This window comes from Eumetopias jubatus, unplaced genomic scaffold, assembly GCF_037043125.1.
Source record: "Eumetopias jubatus isolate StellerSeaLion01/CBP00866 unplaced genomic scaffold, mEumJub1_p1.0 scaffold_4, whole genome shotgun sequence".
Taxonomy (NCBI): Eukaryota; Metazoa; Chordata; class Mammalia; order Carnivora; family Otariidae; genus Eumetopias; species Eumetopias jubatus.
Window position 1 is genome coordinate 116,907,012 of NW_028274810.1, and position 20,456 is coordinate 116,927,467.

Consider the following 20,456-nt stretch of genomic DNA (forward strand, 5'->3'; position numbering starts at 1 on the left):
CCACCCACAGGAGCCCTGTGTAAGTCAGCATGAGGTGGAGGCTTCCTATCCTCACCCCTCCCCGGGCAGGTGCTGGCTCTCAAAGACCCCCTCTGTCCACAGCAACAGGTTGGCGCTTATCCATCAATTAACTGCCCCCACAAACTCATCAGAAACCCCTTTGGTCTCAATTCCCTCCTTCACAAAATGAGACAATTTGGCCGATTTGAGTTTGAGAGCGTCAAAACTTCCAGGTCATGCTATCACTCCTGACAACCCGTCCCCATGGGCCCCCAACAATGACAGACACGTCTCTGCTGAAGAAAAACACCTGAGAAGAAGGATAAGAGTCCTTCACCCCTCAGCCTGCTCTGCTCAACCCCATACCCAGTCCTGTCACCCTCCAACGTGAAATCCTCCCCCGGCACCCCCTGCAGGCCACCCCTGGCGGACCCCAGGCTGCTCCCACCCTGGCTCCTGCTTATCTCTCTGCGCGCGCCTCCTGCCATATCCCCACACACCCCACTCTCCAGCCATATAAGCCACCTGCACTGTCCCCTTACAGCCACACCTTCATGACTCCCTGCACCAATCTCCACTTCCGGAATGCCCTTCAGCACTGTAGTACCCTCAGCACGGGTGCACGCACACACACACACACACACACACACACACACACACACACACACACACACACACCACTTGTCTGTTCTTACCTGAGCAGCGATTCCAAAGTGCCTTTCAAGACTTCATGCCGACCCTGCTACCCCAGCAAGCCTTCCCTGACCACCCTGACCGCGATGTCAAAGACTTTGACGTTGACATTTAGCTGGCTTTTCATTTATCTCTTCCCCAACCAGACTGTGAGTTCTTTGAAAGCGGAGCTATGACCTTGGCCTGCCTAAGTATGTAACCTGGTGTTTAACACATAATTATGCTTTGAAGGCTTGGATGGATGGGTACACGCGTAGATGGGAAGAAGGGAGGGAGGGAGGAGGGAGGAAACAAGATGTAACATCTTACTTTGGGGAAAAAAAAAAACATGGAGAACTAGCTCTTTTAAAAGAACTTGTAGTGAATGAGTGAAAGTTAACGCTGTCCAGAATGGAAAATGGGAAATCCAGACAATTTCTCTGAGATTCTCCTTAATGGACCAAACTGGTATGAAGGCTGCCAGCAGGTCATTCTGAAGGGAAGCCACATGGTTGGCCTTGAGGTGAGAGGGTGAACATAACTGACCCCTTCAAAGCTACAAACAAAGCCCCTACCTCCCTGTGCTCTCCATTCCCTGGATGGAAGCTGCCATGCCTACGTGCTTACATTCCCACTCACCCCCAAGTCACTGCCCTCCGGGGGGGATCATACAGATAAGCCCCCCTGAGATGACACACAGAAACCCCACTTCATCTCCACAGGACAACGCTCTGCTTGTAGCCTCACAGCGGTGTTCCAGATATGCCTCAGAAGGAAAAAAGAGCCAAGAAGAATAGATACAAGAATCCAAGGGCATGATTTCACTAAGAACCCCCTGCTGAGAAGAGTGATATATGATGCCGAGGACAAAGCATCTGGAATCAGCAGAGCTGAGTTTGGATCTCAGCATGGCCAATCAACAAGGCCATTTGTGGAGAGTTCACCACGTGTGAAGGGGTACACGTGCATTGATTACACGATGCTGTGCAAACCACGACCTCCGTGAAATAGATATTATTATCACTATTTTTCAGATTACACTTAGTGAGGATAAGCAATGTCCCAAGAGCCCACATTGAGAAGGCGCTGGAGCCAGGACTTGAACCCACCTGGCTTCCAAGAGCAGTTTGCTAATCCTCTTAACTATATGTCCCTGGCTCCCTCATCCATACTATGGGATTAATAATACCTGACCCTCTGGACCAGAGAAATGCTAGCAAGGCCCAGCACATACTAGGAACTCAATAACAAATAGATATTATCATTGACACTGGAGAAAATCCAGAGCTTTCGGTGCTGCTTTTGTGAATTCCATTCCAGACCTTTCTAACTATTTGGAGTAAGGAGATAGGGCTGAATGGCATGATCAAAAATTCTTTTGAGTCAATAAAAAACTACAGCAGCTGAGAAATAGAATATAGGTTTGTCTAGAGCTAGGATTAGCAAATTCCAGCCCATGGGCCAAGTGCAACTCACCTTCTGCTTGGCAAATCAAGTTTTATTAGAACACAGCCATGCTCTTCTCCCTACAATGGATGAGTTAAGTCACTGAGACAAAAACTCTATGGTCTACAAAGCCTAAAACACTTGCATTCTGGCCCTTTGTGGAACAAGCTTGCCAACTCTTGTCCTACAGCAAGTGTAGGCCAGGCAAAACCTTTTACTCAGTCCCATTTCCAGGCCACTCTGTGATTCCCACTCACTCTGAAGCCCTGCCACCCTGAGTTCTGGCCCCCAGTGCCCCCACCGCTTACCATCCTTCGGCCAATACTGTTGTGCTCCTAGCTCGGCTTCTCCCTCCCTCTTCCCTGTCAAGCTGGGATACCCATCTTGTTAGACATGAAATAATAATCTAATCATCAATGAAGTTCCCTAGAAAGAAACTCAGGATCAGATTTCTGGACCAGCACTTGATTTTATATGCAGGAGCTAGGCCATGGGAGGAAATGCAAAGGCAGAGCCAGTAAAGGGTCTCTCACCTGGCTCCTGAACAGCACCTGTCTCCCTCTCCTGCCCCTCCTCCTCTGGGCTCCACGCTCCAGGGCGTGCACTCAGGTGGGGGTCCTGGACCCCCTTCCCACATTACCTGGGGTGACTATAAAAGCAGATTCTTGCCACTGCTCCTCCAAATACACCCCTCCAATACACCACCCTTCCCCAACACACACACACACACACACACACACACACAAACACACACGGCAGGAAGAGCCCAGGGCTCTTCCCAGTAAGTATAAGAACACAGTGGTGGGTGTTGTGAACACCTCCATCACTCTGACCCTGTTTCACCCCACCTGGCAGGTGGCACCTTCCACTCCTGCTCCTACTTCTTATTCTTTTTATTTGGGCATCTCTGTGAGGTAGAAAGAGCATGAGCCCTGGTCCCAGAGGACGTTGGTTTACGCACCCCCAGATGACTGGTTTCATGAACCTAAGTCCTTCCTTTGAGTCAGCCCTGATCTGGACACAACGGATGCATTATTTGATTTCATCTGAGCCTCAACCTCTTCATCTGTTAAATGGGCGAATGACGTGCCACCAGGGCACATCGTGAGTGGTAAATATTTGTGAAAGTGCATTATAAACTGCAAAATTCTCCGTAAATATTAGCGGGCAATGGGGCGGTGGGTGCATTTCTGGGTTTCTATTTTTAAGATTCAGCTGCATCTTAAATCCAACGTGGAGTTTATAACTTGGTCTGGATTTCACAAGAGGAAAGGCCATGTAGTTCTTGTGTTGCAACCAATATAAATAATGGAAAAATAAATAACCGAGAAACATCTTCTCTTTCTGCAGCTCAGCAACAATGCTCCTCTGTCTCATGCCACGGGGGAGGAAGGCTTCTCGAGCGAGCCCTTGAAAGTAGGACACAGAAAAGACAGCCACCTCCTGATTCGCGGGAGCCACAAACATGGTAGGTTACACGGCAAAGGGAAATTGGGTCTAACCAGCTGACCGAAAGATAGGGTCAGTGTCCTGGATTGCCCAGCTATGTGTGACCCTTCCTGGGAAGGGTAAGACAGAGTCTGAAGGAGCTGTGACCGTGGGAGTGTTCAGAGAGCTATGGCCTTCGGCTTCAAAGATGAAAGAAGGAAGCCATGAGCCAAGACATATCGGCAACATCTAGACCCTGGAAAAGTCAAGGAAACAGATCCCCTCCAGTAGGAACACAGCCCTGTTGACACCATGGTTTTAGCCCCCCAAGACCCGACTAGAAATTCAACCCTACAGAGCTGGGTGATGATAAATGTGGATTGTCTTAGGACACAGAGTTTGTGGTGACCCGTGACGGTGGCCAAGGAGACTCATGCCACTGCCATTTAAGAAATCTGCAGCTGCGTTCTTGAGGAAACCACTTCTAAAGCTACATAGGGGAAGGGCAAGGAAGGACAGCCCCAGTTAACCTTTGCCAGGAGTCACCTCCCCCGAGTGGTGAAGCCCTGGGCTGATCAATGGCCATTTGGACATGGTGATGAGCAACACATTGCCATAACCAGACTAAGAATGTCGGCGGGCATGCAGGGCGGACATCAGCCTTCTCCCCAAAGACAGCACAGCCCAGACCCCAAGGTCCAAGCCTGGCAAGAAGTAAGAAGAAGAATCACTTCTGTCGTGTCCCCTGTGCCTCTAGTCTCAGCTACTGCCTGATGGGGTAATGACCACACGCCCACACATGGCGGATGACTGAAAGGTTTTAGCTGAACAGCCAAATGAGTGATTCCCCACTCTGTATGGGCAGAGTGACCTGTCTCCAGTGCTCTGGTGGCCTTTTCCACAGCCTCACGTGTCTGAAACCAGCAGTCCCAGGAGAGGGGGTGGACCTACCGCACCCCAGCGGGTCCTGAGTGGCATCACCGGTAGCCAAGACTCGGCGGAATCCTTCCAAGCACCCAAACCATGTCCTGGGAGAGGTGCCAAAGTGGTCTCCTTGAAGGAAGTAGATGGAGGTGTCTGCTGGGAATGTCTTGGAATCCAGATGAAGCTGGAACCCTCCACTCTGGATCAGATCTGTGAAGCGTCCAATGAGATCCTTGCCAACTAAGGCCTCCTCTGTAAGAAACAGGATGAGGCAGAAATGTCACTGCTGTTCTCTGCAAGGGCCGGGGGAGACCAAGGGACAGAGCCACCTAGAATGTCCGCACGGAAAGCAGTTATAAGCATTGCCTGGTTTCTCATTTTACAGAGGGAGAAACTGAGGCCTACAGAAGGGGACAGATTGGCCCAAGCTTACACAGGATGCAGAAACATGACTAGGACTTTAACCCAGGTCTCTGGATCCTGTCATTTCTGTGGCATCAATATGATCCCCATTGGTACAAGATATTGTGTCTTCAGTCACTAATGTAAGGTGTCCCAACCTTTGGCAAGCTACAATCTCTGAGCCTCCATCTCCCCATCTGCAAAATGGGGCTGACAATGCCTCTCTTATAGTTGGTGAAGATTATAAGAACAAATGTGTATGCTGGGACCACTCAAAGAGAAGGTCTCATCTCTAGGAGGCAACGCGACCTTCCACTCAGTGGTTAAACACTGAAGAGGCCCCCAGCTGCTGATCCCTAAGTATTTCCTAGGAAGAGAGCAGAAGGGTGTCACATCTGGAGCTGGGACAGATTCCCGCACACAATGAGCATTCACGCTACAACAGGTTCTGGCAAGCTAGCCCAGGGCCTGAAACCACAGTTGTCAGCATGGACCCCAGGAATAAACATCTCCTCCTTTTGCAGCTTCAAACATACCTGAATCTTCCAAGCTCTTTCGAGAGGAAGAAGGACCCCTGATCCCTAATGCTGTTAGAGGGATATAATTGCCACAAGGACTGCACCATGACAGGGACTCAGTCTGCCCTCCGAGGTCACATTCTGGCAGCATTTTCCAGAAGCCTCCCCTTTGTAGAACAGAGGTCAAGCTGCAGCCAGCGTTGACCCTGGGTACTTGGCCACTGGATGGTAGGAGAGCAAAGGGGGCTCCCCACCCCCTGGTCAGCAATACAGATTACATCTACACTGGCTCACAGCACTACCACACAGTCCACTCTGCTCCTCCTTCTTGGATCCTTCTACTCTCTCAATTTATCCCCCACCTGCCCCGCTTGACACAGTGTAATAGTGAGCTTAAATAGTGTAAGTGGTCCGAGATGTTTTCTCATTGCATGTGTGCAGAACGTAAATTACAAACCAATTCAGGTCCGCCAACCCCCACCCTCCCCTTCTGCACATCTGTCTCCCCATCTGTGCCCAGAAAACCAAGAGAAGGATTAGAAGCTATCCACAGAAGTGCGATCAGGTGATATCATTTGAGTCTCCTAAGTTATGAGCAGGATGCTATTGATTTTTATATACGTTTTAATAATTGGCTCCTCTGGGGGCCAGGGCATAATTCTCATGCGAGAGCCTCACGGGAAAGCATTATAGGCGTCACTGGCTCCAACTGACTGATGGAGAAACTGAGCCTCAGAAAAGCTGCATAACGTCAAGGCCACAGGGTGGCCAAACATACCAATATCATGTAAATCAGGAAGAGAGGCCAGTGGGACATCCTTCAGCTGCACCTTCCACGTGACATTCACTCCTAAACGCTCCCCGGTCAGACACTCCACCTGCACCGTGGATCCGTCGCAGACAGGAATGGAAACGGGGGTCCCAAAAGTCTTTGCCTACATGGAGACAGACACCTTTAGTTCAAGAACACAAAGTCGGGGACGCCTGGTTGGCTCAGTCGGTTAAACGTCTGACTTTTGATTTTGGCTCAGGTCGTGATCTCGGGGGTCATGAGATTGAGCCCCGAGTTGGGCTCCATGTTGGGCTTGGAGACTGCTTAAGATTCCCTCTCTCCCTCTGCCTTCCCCACTCATGCCGTCTCTCAAAAAAAGAAAAATATATAGATAGATTTTGTTTTAATTTTATCATGTTATGTCACCATACAATACATCATTAGTTTTTGATGTGGTGATCCACGATCCATTGTTTTCGTATAACACCCAGTGCTCCATGCAGTACGTGCCCTCCTTAATACCATCTATTTTTTAAGATGTTATTTATTTGAGAGAGAGAAAAAGAGAAAGCACAAGCAGAGCGTAAGACCAGAGGGAGAGAGAGAAACAGACTCCCTGCTGAGCAGAGAGCCTGACTCTAGACTCAATTGCAGGATCCCAGGATCACAACCTGAGCTGAAGGCAGACACTTAGACTGAGCCACTCAGGCGCCCCCTCCCCACCAAAAAAAAAAAAAAGAAAGAAAGAACACAGAGTCAGGAGCCAACTTTGCTGAGCCCACACCAGGTGCCAGAACATGCCTTCTGCGACTTCCTTCTACCCTCCCTTCAACCCTACCCCAGAGGACAAGGCGCTACTACCCCCCTTTCCCCTCTGAGGAACACAGGGGCCAGTTACCCTGGCACAAATCAAAGCTGAGTCCTGATCATGCTGGACTCCTTTTCCTTATTGCATTAGTATATTACTGATTAAAATCAGTCCTGACCAATTTAACTAGTGTCTGACTTTGTTTTATCTTTGACAGTCCTCACTGCCTAAAACCATGCTAGCCTATAATAGGCACACAAACATTTGTTAAATGGGAGAATGAAGGAAGGAAGGAACAAACGAACAAGTTTGGTGTAATGAAAGTCTAAATGGACTTGGACTTAGCTCTGTGAAATCCTGGGCAACTTACTTACTCTCAGTGGGCTTTAGTTAACACAGTTACAACTCAAGGGTCACTGATGCTCGCTGACAGGATGCTGTAATAATTAGAGATCAGGAAAGTAGAGCTTCTAGCCTGGTGCCAGGAACACAGCCTGGGGCTCAATAATTAATACATATTACTGCTCGTGTTGTCAAGTACATTTCTTTGGATAAAAGGGGGCAATCTACGTTTCTATATGTCTTAGAATCACGACTCTCTGTATTTGGTTTTGTGAAAATGTATGTTCTCCAAAATTCTTAGCATAAGGGGTTTAAACTGAGCTGCTCTATGCGTTACCAAGCTTTGAACAGAACAACTTATTTAACCGAATGACTTTCATTTTTTTAAGATTTATTTGAGGGAGAGAAAGTGAACGCACATGAGCAGGGGGAGGGGCAGAGGAAAGAGGGAGAGAATCCTCAAGCAGACTCCCCGTCGAGCGCAGAGCCCAACACGGGGCTCGATCCCAGGACCCTAAGATCATGCCCTGAGCCAAAATCAAGAGTCAGACGCTTAACCGACTGAGCCACCCAGGTGCCCTGAATTGAGGGACTTTTAAAGACTCCCTCTGTGAATACTTGTGATTTCAAATCACAGAAGCCTTTGCCTATTACAGAGCTAAAAACCCTGATATTGATTATTCACGGCACTAGGTCTGTCTGCTGGTATGCAATATCCTCCTTCCAGGGAGGATCCATAATGCCTTCTAGTGGGTTTGTCAAAGGCACATCTGGCACAGTGGTTCAGGGAGTACATCCTGGCATTTCAGTCTTCCTCCAGCTTTCCTCCATAGGTGGTGGTAGTAATCTGCGGGCGTTCACAGCTCTGTTCCCATGTCATCAGCCTGGCTCTAACATCCTTAGCTGTGTAACTCTGGACGATTATGTTAACCCTCCAGGCTTCATGCCCCTCATCCACAAAACAGGACTAATAATAGGATCCTCATGAGAATCGCTAATCCACGCCAACAACACGCCGTGCCTGGCACATTGTGAGTGCTCAGCACACATCTGATTTAACAGCTTTATGCAGAAAGAATGGCCAGGGATGAGTATGGATTCCACCGGCGCCACTATGTGATTAGCCTTGGCCAAAGGACTTTCTCGTTCTGAACCTCACTTTGCCTATCGGTAAAATGAGTGAGAGTTGAACCCTAGGTTCACTGGGGCCCTGAGGTCCTCTGCCACCATGACCCTGAGCCCAGTCCAAGCCCCCAGCCATGCAGAATTTGGTCAGGCACATACCTGGATCTGACAGAAGCCACGGGCCACCAGCTCGTCTAATATGAGGACCTGGAAAGCGAGCCGCAAGCCCGCGTAGTCCGCGCTGCACATCTTGCCTGGCGGGAGACGGAGCTGGAACTGCCCTCGGGTCTGGAGGGTCTGCCACAGCTGGGGCCCTGCACGCAAGCAGCGGAGGTCAGCAGACACAGGAAATAGACCACTCAGATCCTTTTCTTTACTTTGTTTTTCTGTTTTTTTTTTTTTCCTCTGCAAAAATCACCCTTCTTCATTTAGCTTAGAACGCACAAGCACTACCATCTTGCACTATCTTCCTCAGAGTCTAAACACTCCCTAGCGTGATAGCTCGTCTCTGAAATTAGCACCCTCACGGCAAGCTCAGTCCTGCCTTGGCTTCTAAAGCAGGCTGCTCTACATTTTGGGGGTCCTGGACATTCTTCTTGGAAAATCTTCCATATTATCTTGCATTTACACAGGGCCACTACATATGATTTTGCCAGTTAAGAGGGGACACCATAGACTATATGAAAGACATACTCAAAGATTGTTCAGGGCACAACCTACAGAGTCATACACAGCAGCCCTGCACACAACACTAAGAGCTCAAGACCCATTCCCCTTTTCTCCCAAGTGCCTTGCTCTAGATCCTGTCTTGACTAGCCTGGTCTTAATTTCTGCTTAGGACACTTTGTCACCATCAAGGGGACAGACCATTTATTTGTCCAAATCATATTGAGCTTTTTCTGAATAACATTTTTTTAGTGGGGAGAGGGGCAAAGGGAGAGGGAGAATCCTAAGTAGACTCCATGCTCAGTGCAGAGCCCAACGTGGGGCTTGATCCCACCGCCCTGGGATCATGACCTGAGCCAAAGTCAAGCATCAGGTGCTTAACCAACTGAGTCACCCAGGTGTCCTTCTGGATAACATTTTCTATTCTAGAAACCCTTGCCACAAATACCGTCTTCTGACAGCTACCCAGAGCCTCATGATAGTCCCAGGATCTGGCCCTCTCTCTCAGACACCCCTCCCAGTGCCCTGGGTGGACCCAGTACTGGGTCCCAGCATCTTCTCCTGCCCAGCCAGGCTGTGAGTAACCATGGCCGGCCTCAGCCAAGGCAGATACACTCAGAACTCAATGTTGCCTCCCAGCCTCGTGGGCGTGCAAGCAGGCTCAGTGGGAGAGCAGGAGAGAGGATCTCTGCCGATATTCAGGGGGCCCAGACCCACAGCGATCAGAACTGATGCCCCCCTGGAGGGTCCAGGCCCCAGCTCTGCCAGGCATTAGCCATGGAACCTCAAACGGACCCAGGAGAGAGGTTCGTGAGTCAGCGTCACTCTCAGAGGCCAGACAAACAGCTCTAACTTGTCAACACCACAGTGACGAATATGGCCATCGGAACACCTACCTCCTGATTATACTCCTATATCCAAGAGATCCCAGGAGAGCCCATAATGCTGGCAGTTCTCCCAAGAAGCAGATTGCTCCAGAGAAGCCCCAAATAAAGCTTAACCCTAGGAGTCTGTGAAGCACATCTGTGCCTTCTAGAAGAACATGCTTCTTTGGGCCCTCTCTCCTGCTCCTGAAGCCACCTGGCTTACTGTGGAAATGCTGCACTTGGGCGGGGGAAAATGCAGGTGTTCAGCCCTGAGAGCCGAGAGGAAGCAGGGTGCTGGGCAGACTCACGCTGGCAGGCCTGGGGCTGGGGTGCCCAGGATACCCAGCGTCCCTTCTCGAGGCTGCAGACCAGCGGCCCTGGCAAGAGGGCGCTCCGATAGCCCCAGCGGCACAGCAGCTGACACAGCTGGACGGGGGCCCCTCCTGCACCCGAGGCTCGCTCACACAGGATCACTCCACCAGCCACATCCGACTTGTTGAACGGCAGCGGGCACTGGGGGCCTGGAAGGAAAGAGGGCTGCCGTGGGAGCCAGCCGCACAAGGGGGCTCTGACTTCTCCCCTTCCCCGACGTGTTGAACGGCAGTGGGCTCTCAGTGTCCCTGAGGACCCACTGACTCACCCTTCCCTCTCCCATCTTGTCCCCTCCAGCCCCTCTGCCTCCGCAGGGCCGTCCATCCCTGAACACAGCCTGCTTGCATAGCCCAAGCCCTTCCCTCTGCCTGCCCAGCTGCCTAGAGGGTTCCTTTTTTGACCCTGCATTATCAGCTCAACATCTCCTGCTTCCTAACACCCTGTGTGGCTCTCTCAGGTGGACACAGCGAGCTCTCAGGCCTCCTGGGGTGGACCTCCATGTTGCCAATCCTCCCAAACTTACCATCTGCACTCTGGTCTCCCTGCCGCATGGAGCCAGGGCAGGAAAGGGGGTGCCTCTCCTCTGTTCCCCAGAACACAAGCTCTGGGAATATATGTTAAATAAGTGGGCAAACCAGTAAATGAAAGGACAGACACACTCAGTGGGATGCTTTCATACCCGACCAGAGTTTTAATTATCTGACTCTCGGGCACAGCCTAGCTGCATGCATGGGTCTGGTTTTGACAGTTGTGATCCACATGTGACTCGAGGGTACTTGGGGGCCTCCAAGCTGGAGGATGACCCATTCTGACCTCCAGGGCACAGCCCAGGCTTCTATCTAATACCAACACTGGCATCTGGCCGAAGTTTTGCAGTAATCGACCGTGGGCCTGGGGATTTGGTTCTCACCAAGTGCATGTGTCTGTGGGGATGGGGAGAGTCAGCCTGAGGGCTCAGGGGCCAGCCTGCAGGGCTTTAAACCCCAGCCCAATCATTTCCTTGCTGAGCCTCCTAAGCATGTTAACTAACTTCCCTGTGATTCAGTTTCCTCCCCCTTTAAACGGCGATGAGAGCAATGATGCCTACCTCCTAAGGATGATGGGCATCAAAATGAATAAAGGCATGCAAAGAGCTTGGAGGAGTTACTGGCACATAATAAAGTCATTAATGTTGGTCGTTATTATGAATAACAGCACAAAGACTACGTTACTGCCTGAGCTGGAAATTTTAGGATGTGAACTAACCCTTTCAGAACAAAGAAGGAGCATCTGGCACCCTACAAGGGTAAGCTTCCTATGACCATCATATCTGACAGTTACCACGAATTTTCGAGTTTGTGAAACTCCGTCATGATCAGCATTTAAGTGCACCTTACTCAAAATAAGCCCATGAAGTAGGCAGCCCTGACATCATCATCCTCCCTTTACAGATGAAGAAACTGAATTTTGGAGATTCAGAGGGACAGAGCCAACGCTTGGGCACAGGTGCTTTGAATCTAACTGCTACCCTGGCAGACAAGGGCTACGCTTCCCCCTACCAGCTGCTCCTCAGAGATGGGAACGCACCCCCCTGGCCCCCCACTGTCCTCTCCTCTGTGCTCCCTGGCCACCAGCATATCCTCTTCGGAGCCCTCACACTGACGGTTATAATGGCCCACAGATATCTCCGAGGGCCCGCCTCTATCCTGACTCAGGCAGAAGTCATCTCAGCGATGGGGGAAATGGAGACTCAGAGGAGCTAAGTGACCAGCCCAGGGACACACAGCTCGGTGACTGTGGGCTGGGGCTCTCCTGCGTGCTTCCCCTGAACTGATTTTATCTTCGAAGCAACTCTGTGCGGGAGAACTGTTGTCACCCTCACCCCACAGGTGAGGACAGTGAAGCATGGGGAGGTTAACCTTTCTGCTCTAAGTCTCAGGACAGCCAGGAGGAGCCAGGCATGGCTCCCAAGGCAGTGCTCTGAGCCACCACGCTGAGAAGTTGACAGAGGCTATTTGAATGAATCTTAACAACCACTCGAGAAATTGCTACAGTGTTCCCTCTCCATTTCACAGACTGGGAAACTGAGGTCCAGAGAGGTTAAGGGACCAGCCCAAGGTCACCCAGCAAGGGAGTGGAAGAGTTGACATTCAAGTCTGCCTGGCCCCCACATCTGGTTTTCTCCTCCACGCTCTGCAGATACACCAGGAGGAAGAACCTCTATCATTGAAGCTGGCTGTCCTGCTTGCTAGATGTGTGACTCTGGACATGCTCATGAACGTCTCTGAGCCCCAGTTTTGCCCTCCGTAATCTGGGGAGATGGGACCGTTCTATTTATCCGCATTGTTGGGAGGCAAAACTGAGCTAAGAGATGTGAAAAGCACCTTTTAGCAGGTAAATCTCTGCACACGGGAGCTCCTATCCTGGAATCCGGCAAGGCCATGTCACATAGAGTCTTCCCAAACCTTATAGGAGCTGTGCTCCCAGACCTGTTCTTGGATGAGACACATCAGTCTATGTCCTTGGTGCCAGACAGTGAGGGCCACTCTTAGATGCCGAGGAAGCTGGATGCTGACCGTTTCCACCCTCACTAAGGCTGACACCGCACCTCTGTGGGAAGGTCACAGCAAGGAGTTCCGCCCATAAATACCCATAGGGCACCTTCCATGTTTCCTGCTTGGTGACAACTGCTCAGGGCCCCAGAGATGAGCATGACAGGGTCCTGCCTTGTCCAGGCCCTGGACAAAGGAGCATCCAGAGCTCGGGAGGAAAAGCGTGTGGGGAAAGGCATTGGCACACCACAGGAGAGGGAAGAGACAAAAGGGAAGGAGTCCCACAAAGAGAGGGAGCAGCTCTTCCTTCCACCCTGCTTTTGCAGGCTCCCCATCTCCTTCCAAATATAAAGATACATTTACAAATCCACGGCAATTCCTTTTACACATATAACCCACTAGGCCTAATGAAATGTCTCCCTAGCTCCAGAATGTTGCTGACAGACGACGAAATTTTAAAATAAAGCAATAAACCAATATGGGCAGCTAAGGAAAGGCAACTGCAATGAAATCAGAATCACAGCACAGTATTTCTCGATCCCACCAGATTCAATGCCCTAATTTGCAATAAATATTTTGCAGCATCTTCTTTACTGTCCTGAAATGGAATTCAGAGAGTCTAACCTACTTGCTCATATAAATTTTAAAATGACCATAATGTCCTGTGACTTGAGTATGTAGGAGAAATAAAAGGGAAGTAATTGAGAATCAAGTAATATATTTTAATCTGTAATCATGTGTTTTAATATTCTAATATATAGTTATCTGATAGATATTTCAATATTTGATACCAAAACAATTTTTTTGGACTAAAACTAAACGTAAATCAATGCCTCCACAAATTTCTGAAGCCTCCCAGCCGGGATGGACCCATCCCCACTGAGATCCTGCCATCAGGCCCCTTTCCTCACTCGAGGATGGGGAGACCGAGACCTGGAACCCCCAGCAGGCTAGCACCCCAGCTGCTGAGTTGCCAGCTCTGGGGATCCCTGTACAGACCCTCCTGGACCTCAGCTCCAAGGCTGAGCACTTTTAGGAAGTAGACACAAGTTTTGGCATCATGAGAATCAACTGCAAGCCCATCCCTCCAGCCCTTCCCCATCTCCCCTCCGGCCCCCACTCTTCTGGTGCCTTGGGAGTCCTTCCCAGCCTGAGTAAAGGAAGAGATGAGCAGCAGCCCCCTACGCACCAGCCCAGGAAACCCCTCCAGGGGTCACAGCTTACTCTCACAGGCTAGCTGGCTCCCGGCCACACGGGTCCCAGGCACCTCCTCTCCACTCTCCAGGACACACCAGCAGCTGCCCTGGGCCGGGTCACACTGCACGGGGGAAAATCCTTGGTCCTCTGCCCTGCACACTGGGGTATAGCCGGCTCTCCTGGACAGGACCCCACTCGAGAGTGCTTCACAGAGGCTCGGGCCTAGACACAAAGACAAGCCAAATGGGCCCCTGGCCCACATAGCTGCCACCACCCACTGCTCCCAACTGCCACCCACCGCCACCCACCGAAACCCACCTGCTGGGCCCTCCAGGGTCTGGGGTTGTCTTCCCAGTGGGGTGTGGGCTAGGACAGGGCAAAGACTGGGCCTCGGTCAGATCCGTAACCCCCGTCCACACACACACACACACACACACACACTTGCACGCACCCATGCACAGGCTCTTTAACGTAGGGTCTTTAAGGAGCTTTAACAAGAGCGGAAGGGGATTATAGTGGAGAGTGATAAGGAGAGCACGGACGATGTGCAGGGTAGTCTGGGAGCCCACCAAAATCACTGCACTCGGCTCTGGAAGGGAGGCCTCCAGGACGTCCAGAAGGACTGATGCGTGGTCTGAGGGGGAATTAGGCAGGGAGGCCACAGGTAGTGCTGGCGGCTGAACCAGAACACGTGAAGGCCCGGGGGGCGGGGGGGGGGGGGCGCGGGGAGAGCGTCCTCCTTCTTGAAAAGTCGGACTACAGTTTATAACACCAGGGTCCTGAGAGCAGGGGACGGGACAAAGAAGAGAAGCAAAGGAACGTGCTGGAGCCACACGCTCCCAGGCCGATGAGCCGCAGTGAGGTGCCTGGGCCCTGAGGACCCCGGGGAGGCAGAGGAGGGACATCAGCACCTTTGCACTTGAGGGACATCACTGTGACTTCACCGTGGAAAGCAGACGGCAGGGCCAGGCTGGAGGCCGAGGGACCCAGCGGGGGCCGGTGTGGCATCCGCGATGCACAGCTAGCGCCCCCCAGAAAGCCCCAGTGCCCCTCCAGCTGGGACCGCGCTGGTCTGCGCTCCTTGCTTACACAGCACAGCCCAGTCCCCGCCAAAGAACCCACTGGGGCGAGGGAATACTGTGCCCATTTCACAGATGAGGAACCTGAGGCTTGAGGGGAAAGGCTTCCACAGCCTTGGGACGGGGAGCCAGTGCTCACAGCAGGGGTCAGGGCAACAGAAGAGGCAACCACTCACATGGGGCGCTGCTGTTCGTGTCGGGTGGCATGCCCGCCCCCGAGGCCGGGTCCACACACCAGCTGCCGGCCTCCGACTCTTGCAGCCTGGCAAACTGTCCTGTCTGAGACAAAGCCGAGGGCACGTCACCCGAGGGGAGATGCTGTTGCAGCCCACAGATCAGCGGGCAGACATCCGGAATGTTCCTTTCAAAACTACTGGTGATGGTTTCTCCAAAAAGAGAGGAAGATGCTATTCTGCTCCAGACCCTTGACGAACGTTCTTTGAATTGATGGTTACAACCACCCCATGAGGCCAGGTCCACAGTTCTCTTCTTTTAGGGTGGGGGAAACTGAGCCTCAGAGAGGGGAAGCATCAGAGCATCATCCCATAGGTGGAGAACAGCAGAGCCGGGCTGGGTCTAAACCCATCCGGCCCCAAAGCCCAGCTACTATCCTGCCCCAACGCCCCCCCCCCCCCCAGTTCCAGAAATGATTTTCCACAAGCATCCCTAGGAGAAAGGGAGTCTGTAACATCTATAACAGAGAATAAAGAAATCAGTAGAAAGCAGCTATCCAGACCATATAGGGCTGGGTCCTTCTCTCCCAGACTGTCCTGGACCAGCTGGGGAATACAGAGTGAGGCCCTTCAATCCACTGGGCCTCAGTTTCCCCACTAAAAGGAAAAGGAGGTAGGACTAGGTTGATGCTTGCACACACTCCTTCTAGGAGCTCTTGATGGTAGGAAATGTCACGTCTCCTACATCTGGAACAGAAAAGCGTAAGAACCAGCAGGAGGACTGCAGAAAACCAGCCGCCTGCCCAGCTTCCTGGCTGTCACTGAGTGCTTCCCTGAGCTTCTGCTGGCCACCTCTCATTTCATACCCTGCTGTGCCTTGTTCACGTGCAAGAAATGAGAGTAATAGCACCCAACATTCACAGGGAACATAAGCATGAGGACCACTCTGTGCCAATCCCCCCCACATCCAGAGTGTCACTCAGTCCCTAGGAGGCAGGGACCCTACTGTCCCCTTTCTGCACAGAGAGGCCCAGAGAGGTCAGGTGTACACCCTGGTTGCATAGCTTGGAAGCTATGCAGGTAAAATTCAAGCAAAGGTTTGAGAACATTTTACAGGATAAAGGCTTAAAATTGAGAACATTCTAGTCATTAACTGAACTTCTCCTAGGGAGTTGGGTCAAAGGCACAGCCATCTGGTTGGGGCAGGGGAAGACTTGGGTCCTGTTCCTGGCAGCTGGGGCCTCCACGGGAGGTAGGCTGAGAAGCCACCTAATCGGAGTCTGCTCAGAATCGCTTTTCCCTCTGACAAGCTGTGGCTTCTACCTCTCCTTCTTTGTGGGCTGACGCTGGTACCTGGTACCCTGTTCCAGCAGGAGGGGGTCGTTTGCCAAGATGAAAAGCTAAAGAGGCTCATTTCTCTGTAAACTCAGGAGTAACTGGAATCCATGTCCGCAGTGCACAACAGCAACAATAATAAAGAATAATAATAAGGAAATTTTGCTCAGTGATTTGTAGTCTGACTAACTTCTACATGGCTGATTTCATCCGGCTTCCAGAACCCACCGGGGGCTGAGCAGAGACTGCCATCACTCAGCAAGTAAGTGGTTAAGACTGCAGCACGAATCCTTTCTTTGGGGGTTTTGCATCAGTTCCTGCAATCATCCAGCAATCTGAGAATGGTAATATTATAATGCCTTCCCTTTATATTAAGAAACAGGTATGGGCATAGCAATGTGGCCAAGATGACTTTGGGAAAAGCAGAGCAGCAAGCATGTAAGTGCAGCTTATTTTGCAAAGAGTTTTCATGGAAGGTATTTCCTTAGGGCCTCAAAACAATCCTCACACTAGGTAGGATAAAAATGCGGCCCAATCTTAGGATCAAATAAAGCAAACTGGAGCACAGAGAAGGTAAGTAAATTGCCCGAGGTCACACAGCCAGGGCCTGCCAGGGTGAAGACGAAAGCCCAGGCCTAGAACTACCTGTGAGTTTTTAACTAAAACAGGCTTATTGAAAACTAGAAAAAGCATCGTCAATGTATGGGAGAAAGTTCTGGCTCCCACCTCAAACCCTCCTGGGCCTTCAGAGCCTTACCTCTAGGCAGGTGGGGATGAACAGGTCTTTTGGAGATGGGTTTCCCTGGGATGCAGCCTGTTTCCAACTGGAAAGCAGCCCACTGGCTTGAGATGTCTCACAGGTGGTGGGGCCTGAGAGAGAGAGTGAAACTCTTAAATGACCAGCCGTGGGTGCCTGGGGAGAGCAGGTAGCCCAGGCAGGTCCTGCATCGGGGTAGATGGAGGTGCCCTGCACAGACAGCTGGAACCTCAGAGGAGAAGCAGGCCGTGGTTCAGGGACAGAGACCGGGGTGGGGGCTATCATCCTTGAGATGTCACGTGGGCCTTGTGACATGGGTCCAAGCCCCAGGAGGGAGGCTGGCTTCTGGGGCAGCTGTGGGATGGTTGTCAGGCTGTCGGACTACGGAAGTGGATGAACGTGTCCTGGGAACAGGTGGGAGGAAGGGGATTCTGGGCTTTTTCTCCATGATCGGTGACTATCTCCACCTAGGAAGCTAGGTGCCCAGATCAGGCTCGGCCAAGAGGGTCTTCCAGGCTTGGGGATGTGGGAAAATGTGGCCTGGCTGCCCTCAGGGACTGGTCTGAAGGCTTCGGGGACTGACCCATGAGCATCCCTAGGTTGGGTAACAACAGCTGTACCACCGGCCTAGAGTGCCCACCACCAGGGGCTGGGGAGGAGGCTCCTGGGGCTTCACTTACACTGGGGAATCTGTGGGGAGCGGGCAGTCAGCGAGGCGGGGACGTACTCTCCCTTCCCATCCACACACCAGCAGTACCCTAGGAAAGAGCCAGGCTCACAAGTTTAGGAAGTGCACCCCCCACGCACATGCCCCCAGACAACTTTCCTTCTGCACATTCACAGCAGTACCAGCAAGGCCTGCATCCACTCCCCACTGCCCACCACTGTCCACAATCACACACCCTGCTCCCTCCCTCAATGAGTCCCTGGACCTTCGGGCTGGCAGGTCACAACTCACATTGTACAGATGGGAAAACCGAAGTCCGGAGATACTAAGGGATTTGCCATCAGCTGCCAAAGAGGGGCCTAGAGTCCAGCTCACCAATCCAGGCACAAAGCCCTTTGCTCTCAATGAAAAAGAGGGTGTCACTCCACCCCCCCCACCCCAGGGGGGCCCATCCCCGCTCACCGGTCCCAGCATGGCACTGCACGGGCTCCCAGCCTCCCCATGCATCGCACTGGGGCATGTAGGGACCAGACTGCAGAAGGGTGGCTGCGCGTGTGGAATCCCCCAGGACAAAGCCGCGTCTTTGATAGAAGTCAAGGGCTGCAGTCAGGAGAGAGGGGGGCAGCAAGGTGAGCCTCCCACCTGGAAGGGCCTTGGCAGTGCCGGCTCTGTGGCTGACAACAGCCACGCACGCCCTCGTGCCAACATAAGGAGGCCTTCTTATGGACGTGACAAACACTGCCACCCGAAGTACGGCAGAGACACCTTCAAAGCGGATCAGCGCTCGCCAGGTTGTCCTTTAAAAATAAAAAGGTAGGGCAGCGGTGTGAAGCAATCACTGCTGTCCTCTTGGAATCGCTTTCGTAGGGCACCGATTAGGTCAGTGGCATGCCCTCCGACATGTGAGACTGTGGTAACCATAGATGACATTTATGTAACATTTACTACGTGCCAGGCATGATCTAAATATGTTTTAGCCAATGGGATCCTCACGGCAACCCTCTACGAGAGGTGACATCATCCCATCTGACAGTGGTAAACTGAGGCACAGGTGATGCCACTTACCCAGGCTCACGGTGGGAAGTGGAGGGACTGGTTCTGCACACCAGAAGTCAGTGTGTGACAACCTGCCTCATGCCCTCCCTGCCAGGCCCTTCAATCTAGTGCTTTAGCGCCTTCCGAGGCTTTGGTCCCCAAAAATCCGATCTGGTCTTCACAATAGCCCAGGCAGTCTGCGCTGTCACCCCAAGATGCGGGACGAGGCTCAGCGGGGCAGGCTATGTGATGCACAGAGGGTCACCCTGCCTTCAGACGGCACCGTCAGAGGACGGCGCTCAGTGTCCCTGCCCGCCTGGCTTCCCCCACCACGCTCCCCACTAGGGCCGACTAGATAGCGTATGTGTTACTGCGGCTCACAGCTCTGCCACCCCAGTCTGATTTGCCCCCAGCATCATCTTCCTCCTAAGTAGCCAGGAACTGTCCCCCAGACCCTTTCTCAAGTCCTACCTCCTCGACCACCTCTCCGCTCCTGCTGGCACTCGGAGAGGGCTCGTGGGGTGGGAAGAGGTACAGCCACAGGGTCACATCTGGGGCAGCCCAGCGAGCAGAGGCCCGCCTCACATTGGAGCACATCTCCTGACTTGCTCCTCTCAGAGATGGGCTGGTTCGCGGCTCCCAAGGACACACCAGCAGCCCACGGTCAGAACCCCGCGAGGAGACCAGGACCCCAAAAACTGGCCTGGTGTGTGAGACAGGACTCATGAGTCTGATTAGCCTCTGCCTGAATCCTGGCCCAGCACCTCTGGGTTATCATGAGTGATCTTATCGGTCATGAGCAACCTCTCTGAGCCACAGTTTCCCCACCGATGAAATGGCTCTAATACTTACTCACTAGGGTAAGTGTGACATTTATATCAAAAGATCCTGAGCACCAAGGTCATGCCTGTGTCCCTCTCTCACCCTCCTTAAGCCTGAGGACGCTGCGACCATGTGTTGTTGGCCAAAGACACTCGGTGATCCTTCGTCTCTTTTGGTCCTGGGCTCTCAATCCCCAGACCCTGCGGGTCTACACACAAAGAGCTTTCTCTCCTCTGCAAGATTAGAGACGCCTCCTCTCATCTTGAAGGATTTGAGAAAGATGAGCACCCCTGGTCCTTCTCTACGGACCCTTCCTCTTTTCATTACCACCTCCGCACGCAAAGTCAGAGCGTGTTGCTTGGTGGAGGGGGACTTCCTTAACTTGACTTCTGAAGAAAATGCCACTGTGCCGTTCAATGACTAAATCTCTATGGCACCAAGAAATACTTCTCTCCTTCCTCTCAAGTCCCCTCCCTAACCGGCGCTCACAACCTCAGGAGCATCAATCCCACAGATCCC

At 52.1% G+C, this 20,456-nt stretch overlaps 1 protein-coding gene across 1 annotated transcript in view; it reads right to left on the minus strand.

The window, feature by feature from the left end:
• The window catches only part of TG (thyroglobulin), a 241,234-nt gene that overhangs the window by 198,995 nt on the left and 21,783 nt on the right, over positions 1 to 20,456 (minus strand). Inside the window, exons 12-20 of the mRNA XM_088022877.1 lie at positions 18,543 to 18,680; positions 18,094 to 18,171; positions 17,414 to 17,526; positions 15,325 to 15,427; positions 14,097 to 14,291; positions 10,278 to 10,490; positions 8,597 to 8,751; positions 6,169 to 6,325; positions 4,498 to 4,722 (exon numbers count right to left, since the gene is read on the minus strand). Coding sequence (XP_087879003.1) covers positions 4,498 to 4,722; positions 6,169 to 6,325; positions 8,597 to 8,751; positions 10,278 to 10,490; positions 14,097 to 14,291; positions 15,325 to 15,427; positions 17,414 to 17,526; positions 18,094 to 18,171; positions 18,543 to 18,680 — 1,377 coding nt within the window. The remainder of the gene's footprint in view (positions 1 to 4,497; positions 4,723 to 6,168; positions 6,326 to 8,596; positions 8,752 to 10,277; positions 10,491 to 14,096; positions 14,292 to 15,324; positions 15,428 to 17,413; positions 17,527 to 18,093; positions 18,172 to 18,542; positions 18,681 to 20,456) is intronic.